The following is an 11,202-nucleotide window of genomic DNA, read 5'->3' on the forward strand; positions in this document are numbered from 1 at the left end:
TCAGTCTACAGGTCTCTGTATAATTCTATGTAGTCTCTATGTAAGTTACTGGGTCACAACGTGAGTACTGATCTCGAAATCTATGGCAGCCTATCTGTGTCTGTGTCATACTGTGGGTCTCAATTTGTGGGGAGCGGTAGTGTAGCGGTTAGCACACTGCGATACGGACCTGGCGACCCGGGTTCGATTCCCGCTCACGGCCAACACCGGTGACGATTATCTGAACCGGTCCTGAGCCTCCCCTAGGTCGACTCAGCCTCAAATGAGTATCTAGTGCGATGTGTAAACATCGCCACTTGGGATACAAAGGCGGCCGGGCGTGGTGTTGGCCACCCACCCTCTTGTGTGCCGTACCCTGTCGGCCTTCATAGGTGCTCGCTTAACAGCACTTGCCCCTAAGTCTCTTACAGGCTATATGGGGTTTGATAATTGTTTTTTTACCCTTTTATCTGGCAACAAAACTGACACCTTTTTTTTACAAGGAGTCATGTTTACATTGACCACAATACCTGCGGTCGGAACAGAAACAAAAAACAACAACTCTGATAATGTATGCACTGTCCTTGAGATTGATTGGTCCACACCCTAGACAGCTTTCTTTAGAGCCTCGTCTCACATGGTGTTGGACCAGAAGACGCCAGTGCATACATTATCAGAGTTGTTTTTTGTTTGCGTTCCGACCGCAGGTATTGTGGTCAATGTATACATGACTCCTTGTAAAAAAAGGTGTCAGTTTTGTTGCCAGATAAAAGGGTAAAAAAAAACAATGATCATATTTTGTTACTGGCAAATGAGGTTTCCAATGGTATATGGGGTTTCTTTGTCTTTTTGTCTCTATTTGAGTCTTTGGGTCTCTGTGTAAGTTTATAGGTCTCTACGGGAGTCTATGAGCCTCTTGTTCCGTGGCTCTCCAAGTCTCTAAAGTCTTTGGATCACTACGTTGGAGCAACGTCGACCCGACGTTGCCCCAACGTTGCTCCGACGTTGACCCTACATCGTTCCCCAACAGCCGCACGCCTCTCTCCCTCTCTGTGCGGTACGCGGCTCACGCTCGCCGCCCTCTCGTCTCTCCCCCCCCCCACCCACCCACCCACCACCGCCCGTGACCTCCGGCAGCTCCAACCGCGTGGAGCGAGTGGACGGCGGCGCTTTCGCGGGCCTCACCGCCCTGCGCGTCTTGGACCTCAGCAACAACGCGATCCGGAGCGTGCACCCCGCGGCGTTCTCCGGCCTCGTCTCCCTGCAGGAGCTCATCCTCAACCGGGCGTTGAGCCGCGGGCACCGTCGCCACAACGCCACCTCGGAGTCGCCGCCGTCGCCGCCGCCGCCGCCGTCGCCGCCGTCGCCGCCGCGCTCTCCGTCCGAGGAATCTCCGCCGCCGCCGCCGCCGCCGCGGCCGCCGTGGCCGTGGTCGTGCCTCAACGGGCTGTGCGAGGCGCTGCGGTCGGGCCGCCTGCTCGCCCTGCAGCGGCTATCGCTGCAGGGCAACCGCCTGCTGGTGCTGCCGCCGCGCTACGTCCTGCGCTCGCTGCCGTCGCTCGCCACGCTCGACCTCAGCAACAACTCCATCTCGAGCGGCGTGGGCGCCGACTCGGGCCTCGACTCGCTGCCCGCGCTCACCTCGCTCGACCTCAGCGACAACGCCTTCGCCTCGCCCGACGCCGCCCAGCTGGAGCTCCTGCGGCGCGCCGCGCCGGGCCTCGCCCTCCGCCTCGGCGCCAACCCGCTGGTGTGCGACTGCGACATCCGGCCGTTCGCCGCCTGGCTCGGGAACGCCACTGGCTGGGTGAAGGACGCCGGGCACCTGCGCTGCCGCCACCCGCCGGCGCTAAGAGGCCGCCCGCTCGCGGAACTCCTCCCCGGCGGCGGCGGCGGCGGCGGCGGCGAGGAGGAGGAGCCGCTGCTGCCGTGCGCGGGCAAAGAGGTCCCCGCGGCGCTGCATACCTCCTACGTCTTCCTGGGTCTCGTGCTGGCGCTCGTCGGGCTGGTCTTCCTGCTGGTGCTCTACCTCAATCGGAGGGGCATCAAGCTGTGGGCCGAAGGGGTGAGGGACCTCTGCCGGGATCACATGGAGGCGAGCTACCACTACCGGTACGAGCACGAGGCGCCCGAGATCGGCGGGGACATGCGCAGGCTGTCGGCGACGGCCGAGGCTTGAGACGGAGCTGAGATTTCGGCGGGATGGACGGATGGAGATGATGACGGTGGTGGGGGAGGAGGACGAGGCGACATGAAGGGGGAGAAGGCAAGAGATGAGCGGAGATGAGCAGACAGGTGGAGACGTGGAAACGAGTTGAGTGGACACACACGAGGAGTTGAGAGAAGATAATGGAAGATGAGATGACTTGAGGATGTCCCGGAACCAGGACGCAAAGATAAATTCACGATTTTCTTTTTTTTACCGGATTAATCATTTGCCATCCCTGGCCTCCCTCGTCGTGGTGGTGGTCGGGAGCCGGGGGAGTGGGGTTCGTGGTGGTGGTTGTGGTAGGGGAGGTTGATGCGCTGTATTTCCATCTTCATGTGGAGGTTGGTGAGTGAGCCGGAGGACCAGGCTTGTGGGGAACGTGTGACACATTGCTTGCGAATGATGGTCATGGGCAGTGGGGTTACTCTGGTATCTATGGTTTGAGATGTAGACTCACGTGGGTATTCATAGACTCGCACAGAGACCCATAGAGTCACGTTGACCCCCCATAGACTCACGCAATAGAGACCCAGAGGTCACGTGGGAAGCTGCGTCACTATGGGATCCATGGTTTAAGATGTAGACTCACGTGGGTATTCACAGACTCGCACAGAGACCCATAGAGTCACGTTGACCCCCATAGACTCACGCAATAGAGAACCACAGGTCACGTGGGAAGCAGCGTCACTATGGGATCCATGGTTTGAGATGTAGACTCACGTGGGTATTCATAGACTCGCACAGAGACCCATAGAGTCACGTTGACCCCCCCATAGACTCACGCAATAGAGACCCACAGGTCACGTGGGAAGCGGCGTCACTATGGGATCCATGGTTTGAGATGTAGACTCACGTGGGTATTCATAGAATCGCACAGAGACCCATAGAGTCACGTTGACCCCCCCATAGACTCACGCAATAGAGACCCACAGGTCACGTGGGCAGTGGCGTCACTATGGGATCCATGGTTTGAAATGTAGACTCACGTGGGTATTCATTGACTCGCACAGAGACCCATAGAGTCACGTTGACCCCCCCATAGACTCACGCAATAGAGACCCACAGGTCACGTGAGCAGTGGTGTCACCATGAGGTCATCAGCCCCTGTCCGCCAGTGAGCCGTGTCCAATAGAGCAGCAAAGATGCCGACGATTTATTTTCCATTAATCCATCCTGTCAAGCACTACCCGAGTCTCAAGACTCTCTTCTTTTTCAAGATAGTCCCGCTCAAGGATTAATTTCGCGACAGATTTTGGGGGGCGGCGGATGGGTGGCGGGGGGGGGGGCACGCGACTCTTAAGCGGGAGCCACACACATCCACGGCACGAGGTGTCCTGGATGTGGTGGGCCGCGTGCGGAAACGCCGCGTAGGTCACCGAACCCGGGTTGAAATTAAGCCCTGGGGGCACGCCAATGCTGCTTCCTAATGAGAGTCTGGCTCCGTGTGTCGGAGGGGAGGGAGGTGGGAGAGAGAGCCAGAGAATCCCGGAGAAAACCCAGCACCGCGCCTGCTGTATAAGGAGGAGGGAGGCAGGTGGGGGGGGGGGGGGTGCACCACTCCCAGCTCCGCACAGATAGATTCAATCACCTGTTCCTCTACTGGCGTCTGCTGAACACCGTACAACCATTTGTCTGCAACGTCGCTCGGTGTTGACAGGGCAGTCTTCCGTCCAACGACTAGGCAGGCTGAGACCTGCTGAGCTTCCGAAATCCGATGCGATCGGGCACATTCAGGGTGACTCGGTATTCGTCTGTAAGTATATGCTGTATGTAAACGGTCCATAATGAACGTTCGAACGCACACACATGTAGTACTCACATGTTGAGAGCTCTCATTTACCGGGGTTTTTAACGTTTTGTCGAATCATTCATTTCCACGCATTCATCACCATCATCATGATAACCACCGACATCATCAGCTTCATCGTCATCACCACCACCACCACCAACATCATTAGCTTTATCATCAACATTATCAGCTTTATCATCATCATCATCACCACCATCAGCAGCGTCATCATCATCGCTACCAACATCAGCTTCATAATCGTCACCACCATCAGCCTCAGTAATCATCATCAACATCATCATCATCATCATCAGCTTCATCATCGTCATCACCACCAACGTCATCAGCTGAATCATCATAATCACCAACATCGTCGCTGTCTATTTAGGTTATACACATAGCCTGTTATAAAACGCGCACAATGCTCGCGGGTCACGTGTGCTTGCAAAACGGATGCAGACGCTGGCTCTGTAATACATCGAGCTTGAGGAGTGCGTTACTCCACGAATGAGCGAGAGATGGCGACGACTCGGGGAGGCCTTCATCCAGCAGTGGAATGATCACGGCTGTTGTTTGCTGATGATACTCGACCCTCCCTCCCCTTGAGACTCAGTCCGCCAAATGCGAAGATGAAAAACCCAAAAGTGACTTTCAGCTCAGTGGAGCATTGGTGCAACGGTACCCATCTCCTGTTTACAGCTCTGAGGCAAGCGGTGGAAATTCCACGTTCCTGTGACGGGGGCGCGGCGGGCGGGTGGGTGGGAGCGAGCCTATCCATACGTTATAACAGCCGGTGTTGACTTCACGACGAAGAAAGCGGTGCTCCGTTTTATCGACCTCTGAAGAATGATGGGCGGACTCAACGCAAACTCACCCCCCCCACCACCACCACACACCTCTTCCCCCAACTAGCAATAAGTCCATTGATGGAACACAGACATTCCACTTAAGTGAGTTGCAATATCTCCCGTGAAAACAAAATTGGTGGCACCCGGGTAGTGTAACGAGCATGGAGGCAGGCAGGCAGGAGGGGGGGGGGCCTTTCCAAAGCTACGAGTTGGGGCCCCCTATACAACCACCATAAGATTTATTTGCAACATTTTAGCAATGAAAGTAAAAAAAAATTGCGGCGTTAAATGTTCGAGACCGTGAGCGTAACGACGACGTGGTTAGGGCGAGAGGAGCCGCGGTGAATCGCAGCCTCTAGGTGCGACCGTGCGAGACAAATGAAATGTCGGGGGCCCCACCTGGCCGAGTACCGCATCCCCTGAGCTGATGATGTCGTTACTACGCCACTGGTAGCAACCCTCAACTCTTGGCGTACGGGAAGACCTCTGACGATTTACATCATTATCATCAGTCAAACATGGTCAGTCCACTGCTGGATGAATGCCTCCCCCACTGCCGTGGCCATCCCCTTCACCGTGCCACGTGAATGCTCCACAGTCCAAGTCTCATCGCTCCATCTCCTCCCGGGGTGGAATTTCCCCTCCGACCGACGCCCCCTTCCCCCCGGACCCAGGGTGACGAGGGTAGCCCATTGGCTGGGCGCGGTTGGGACGAGCTCAGGGGAGAGGAGGCGATTGGTCAATCGAAGTGCTGCCAATTTCTTCTTGCGGGGCGGTCGGCGGCGACTGGGGCGTAATCGAGGTGCATCGGAGCCGCACTAATCGGGGTACTAGAGGGGTGGGGTGGGGTAGGGGGGAGGCCCATTTTGGCGACCTCGTATCGACTAGGGTCTCTTGCAAGCGAGTGGCAACAGTTGTTATGTGCGTGGTTGCCCGTCAGAGGTATTTGAAGAGAAAAAAAATGCGAATTCCGCCTCTCACTCGGCGAGGAACGGGAGTCTCCATCCCCCTGGTTTAAGTGGTGGACTCTGTTGGAGTGTGGATTCGTGGTCGGTGTGAAGTTAAACGGACGGAGGTGCACATTTTGCCCGAGACTTCAATGGGCGACTGTTACTCGCAAACAATTGCGCGTGCGTGTTAAATGTGCGTATGTGTGTGTTGTATGAGCGCGTGTGTGTTGTATGAGCGCGTGTGTGTGTGTGTTGGAAGAGCGTGTGTGATGTGTGCGTTCATACGTGAGCGTGTAATGCGTGTTCATATGAGGAGCACGTGTGCGTGTGAACGTATATGCGGACGCATGTTACGTGTATGCGAGTTGTATGTGTACATGTGTTTGAACGTGTGTCTGTTTTTATGCCGTTCCGGCCTTCATAGATCCTCACTAACCGCACTTGCCCCAACAGTCTGTGAAGGCTATACGGGGGATCTTTGTCTCTGTGTGTGTAAATGCTCGTGTGTGTGAGCGTGCTGGCCACATGTGCTGGCTAACAGCACTTGATCACGCGGTCCAAGTAGGCAGCACACGGGGGTGGAGATCTTTGTCTTGTGTGAGTGCGATGTGTGTTCGTGTGCGGAGCGGTGACGCAGTGGTTAGCGCGCTGCGCTACGAACCCGTCCGCCCGAGTTCGACTCCCGCTCACGGCCATCGCCGGTGACGATTATCTGAACCGGTCCTGGACCTCGCCTAGGTTGACTCAGCATCAAATGAGTACCTGGTACGGTGTGTAAACATCAGCTCACCACGCCAAACCTCAGCATTAAATATGAAGCGTGAAGGTTACATTGTACATTAAGACAAAGGACCCCCTCCCTATAGCCTTTACAGATGTTTGGGGAAAGTGCTGGAAGCGAGGCGGGTATTCGTGAGTCCAGAACCACGCCCGGTCGCCTTTGTCTTCCCCGGACCAGGTAAAATACTCATTTCAGGCTGAGTCGACCTAGTGGATGGGGGGGGGGGGAGGCTTTAGACAGGTTATAAGATAGCCGCTGAATATTAGTCGTGGGCTAGCGCAGCGCTAACCACTGCACATCATTATCACGCTGAGATACGAACCGACACATTGGCACACGACCCACACGCGCACCGCAGATAGGCACCGCTGTGTCCGAGTCTGAATTGGCATGAAATAATGAATTAATAATAGCAACTTCACTCCCCCCCCCATACTGTGCAGGAGAAGACCCCACTCGCAGCTGGGCTCCTGCTGTGCAACGCGTGCTGCGTGGGGCGGTTGCCATTTGGGGGGGGGGGGGGGTGTGGAGGGGTCCCCTTAGAGCGATGTTGCGACGCTCGGGAGATGACGACTCCACGACTCCACGACGCGAATGAATTGCAAGCAATTCCCCTACCGACGACGATGACGAAAACAACAACAACAACAGCGGCGGCGGTGGTTGCCGTGCATCATCACCGAGGTAGCGGTGACATCACCGCGGCGCTTGTGCCATGGGTTGACTCGCTTTACGACGCGTCTTGAAATTACTTTGGTGGGGGGGGAGGTGTCGGAGTGGTTAGCGCTTATGAGTTCAGGGCCAACATAAGTGGCGTGGTGTGGGGGGCATGAGCCTTTGTGCAATTAATTTAATTGGGGGGGGGGGGCCCTGTATAACCTCTCTCTCCTCCACCCCCTCTTTGTATCCCGGAACCTGAGTGCCCAACGCATTCGTGCAGTTGCACCGCCTACACACTCGACAGCTTAGGAGTCAATGCGTTGGTGAAGTATGGTCAAAACTACCACCCACCCCCCCCTCCACCACTCCGACCCGCCCCCCACTATCACCACCACGACGGTTGGGAGGGAGGCCTTCATCCAGCGGTGGATGGAGGTGCACGCACCGCTGGTGCATCTCGCGTCGATGCTGCTCCATCGATTATTTAAGTGGACGAGGTCTCGCGCGTCGAGCGATCAATTTGTTGGGGGGGGGGGGTTAGGGGGGGTGGTGTTTTGTAGAATTTGTGCGTGTCCCCCTGCACCTCGGGTGACGGCTTCACACGGCAGCCACTGGAGGCCGCTAACGCTCGCCAGTTGAGAAACAAACACAACAACAACACCAGCAGCAGCAGCAGCAATGGCTTCTTGCATTGAATCTCCGGGGTTGTGTCAGTGCCGCATCAAGGCGTGGGGGGCTTTAGGGCGGTGTAAAACATAGCGTGGGGGGGCTTTAGGGGCTGCGACCTAGGGCCCCTCCGCTAGCTTGAGGGCCTCCAGAGATGAAGTGAAAAGTTTTTTTTATTTTATTTTGTGAACGCTGAATTTTAATTTGCTGTTAGCCTTGTGTAAATATACATTTTATGTTTTCCTTTAACTTTGTTTTCCTTTTGAAAATATTACTGGGGAGGCCCTCACAGTACCTGTAGCACAGGGGCCTACAACATCTTAATCCGGCCCTGGGTTGTGGTTACACTCCCTACCGTCATCTTCCGATTCTAAGGCGCACTTTTCGCCGTGTGTTAGAAACCCATCGGTGGGGTGCGTCTTATAATCCGGTAGCTGCGTGCGTGTGTTCGTGTGGTGAGCGGTGGTGTAGCGGTTAGCGCGCTGCGCTACGAAACCTGGCGACCCGAGTTCGATTCTCGCTCACGGTCATGGGCCTCCCCTAGGCCTACTTAGCCTTAAATAAGTACCTGGAGCGGTGTAAAACATAGCTAATGGGGATACAAAGGCGGCCGGGCATGGTGCTGGCCACTCACCCCCTCGCGTGCCGTTCCGGCCTGCATAGATTCTCGCAAAGAGCACTTGTCCCTACCGTCTGTTACGGCTGTATAACTTCATTGACAGGGGTGGGGGGCAAAAAGTGTTGGGGGTGCGTCTTACTTTCCGGAGCGTCTTCTAGTCGGGAGAATACGGTACTCAAATCTCTCACGTCTCTTCTAACGTCCACAGACATATATATGCATAGCATGCTTTATACAACATCCCATGATAATGGGAATAATATAACAATATTTATAACTACGATGATGACTTTTTGGAAAACTGCATGTGTCAAGAGGTGTGTGTGTGTGTGCACGTGCTGGTATCAGCGAACGCATGTCAAAACTGACGCTGCCGATTTGAAACGATGAATGGAAAAGTCGACGGTCGTGCGATTGTGTCCATGCAACCCAAACTGTGGACCATATAGTAAACCCATAGAGGCGCATAGAGATGCATAGATACTCAACAGAGGCCCACAGAGACACATCGAGACACACGGAGAACCATAGAGGAAAAATAGACACCCAAAGACATGCAGACACTGAGCTACAAGGATACAAATAATAGGTCAACGAAGTGGCTGATCGTGTGTGAATTTATAGCAGCCAAATACTCCGAAATGCACGTTGATTCTAAACGTGGAGGGGAACAACCCCGAAGACTCACAGAAAAAACCCACGCGACCACGGGAAGACAATGCAAACTTCAAATTGTACCGCAGGCGTCGGGAGTCGAACCCACGACCTCCTGCACACCAGCGCGAGGTAGTTAACATCTCGCTTCACCGTGTTCATACGGAAACATCTGCCTCGTGACTCTCCATGGCATTGGCAGAGAGTCTGAGAGCGAGGTGCCACTGGCGCGCGGTTGTCCGTGTTTGAGTGAAGCGAGGGGTAGAAATCCCCAACCCCATCCCTGGTTCCAATAAGAACCCTCAAGCCGTGCCCAAAGCGTTGGCGAGATGCGTGCTCCTTGCCGCCGCACGCGACCAATCCAGAGGCTGCGTTTCCACGACAGCGATCGGAAAGGAGACGCGAGGGAGCTGTGCTGAGTTTTTATTTTGTTTTGGGTTCGTTAATGTTGTTGTTACAGTTCCGTACTTGCAAGGCCTGGCACAGCAATGTTTCTTGTCACCCGTCCGTTGGTTTTCCAATTCCTCCTGAACCCCAACCAATCCCACAACCGCCCCCCACCAATCCCACAACCGCCCCTCCCACCAATCCCACAACCTTCCCCCACCAATCCCCCCCCCCCGCCCCACCACCAGAATAAACCTCCCGCGAGTCCGCGTTTTCCCAACTTCAAACGAAAGCCACATGCTGCGTGTCCACGGACATTAGAAATGGGAACCCGAGCCGTGCTGGGTCGTTCCTGGGACGATCTGGCAACCGCTGCCAATGGTTATCTCGCGTTCCTGAGACGATTCAATTGTCTCTCGGTCACCGCCGGAATGGAAATACAAATTTTCGTACGTTATTTTTTTGTATTTTTTTTTATTAACAAGCTGTCACGATTTGACAAACTGGGCCCAGCACTCGTTTCTGTGGTCGTGGGAACGCCGCGCGGATGATGTTACATGGGGGGAGGTCGAATCATCTCCTGGATATCTGTGAAAAAGAGCTTTATAGCTCATCGGATTCCTCCAGCATAAATAAATATTCTGATCTTCGGAGGCTGCGTTTATAAGAGATTTTAGTACCGTGGCAATAGTGGCATGTGTTATGGTTGTTGTTGTTATTATTATTGTTGCATATATAGACACATTATATGCATTTTTTTAAAATACAAAAATAAAATTGTAAACTACAGTACAGCATTATAAACAAATTCTCGTTTCCATTGTCTTATTAATATAGCAGAGGTTATGCCAAGTATCCATGGGACACCCACAGGCGTGTTTAACACATCCACACACACAGACACAAACATCGCAATAGACACAAAGCAAAGACAAAGGTCCCCCGTGTAGTCGACAACTGGCTGTCGGGACAAGTGCTGTTTGTGGTGCGGTCAGCAACACGCCCGGCCGCCTTTGCCTTCCCCAGCGCTGATGTTTACACACCGCACACTAGGCAATCATTTAAGGCTGGGTCGACGTAGAGGATGCCCAGAACCGGTTCGGACATTCGTTACCGGTATTGGCCGGGAACAAGAATCAAACTCGGATCGCAGGATTCGTAGCACAACTAGCTAACCACTCATGCACGTACACACAAACGCACCTACACAAAGGCAAAGGTCCCCCGTGCAGCCTGAACCGACTGCTGGGGCAAGTGTTGTCACTGAGCACCTTGATGGCCAGGAGGTCGGGTCGGGGGGGGGGGCAGCACCACTCCCGGCCGCCTTTGTCTCCCCAATGGTGGTTACACACACAACATCGTCCCATCATTATCAATAGCAAAGAAACAGATCCCACGTAAAGGCTTTGACAGGCTGTTGGGGCAAGTGGTGTTAGCGACGACCTATGAAAGCCGGCACGGCACACGAGGGGGTGGGTGGCCAGCACCACGCCTTTGTCTCCCGAAGTGGCGACATTTACGCATAGTCACGTAGAATGAGAATAAAATAATAAATTGATAAAATAAAATAACACAATATTATTCTCACGACGTTTCGGCCACAACACAAGCGGCCTTCATCAGGTGAAGGGGCGAGACTGTCTGGTAGGACAGCGCTGTC

General features: G+C 54.5%; 1 protein-coding gene across 1 annotated transcript in view; it reads left to right on the top strand.

The window, feature by feature from the left end:
* The window catches only part of LOC116953294 (trophoblast glycoprotein), a 28,185-nt gene extending 17,835 nt beyond the window's left edge, over positions 1 to 10,350 (top strand). The window contains exon 2 of the mRNA XM_032973371.2: positions 1,117 to 10,350. Within this exon, the coding sequence (XP_032829262.2) occupies positions 1,117 to 2,158 (1,042 nt within the window). The 3' untranslated portion in view covers positions 2,159 to 10,350. The remainder of the gene's footprint in view (positions 1 to 1,116) is intronic.
* The last annotated feature ends 852 nt before the right edge of the window (positions 10,351 to 11,202 follow it).

This window comes from Petromyzon marinus, chromosome 51 (assembly GCF_048934315.1).
Source record: "Petromyzon marinus isolate PM22_M1 ecotype Great Lakes invasive population chromosome 51, UKy_Petmar_22M1.pri1.0, whole genome shotgun sequence".
Taxonomy (NCBI): Eukaryota; Metazoa; Chordata; class Hyperoartia; order Petromyzontiformes; family Petromyzontidae; genus Petromyzon; species Petromyzon marinus.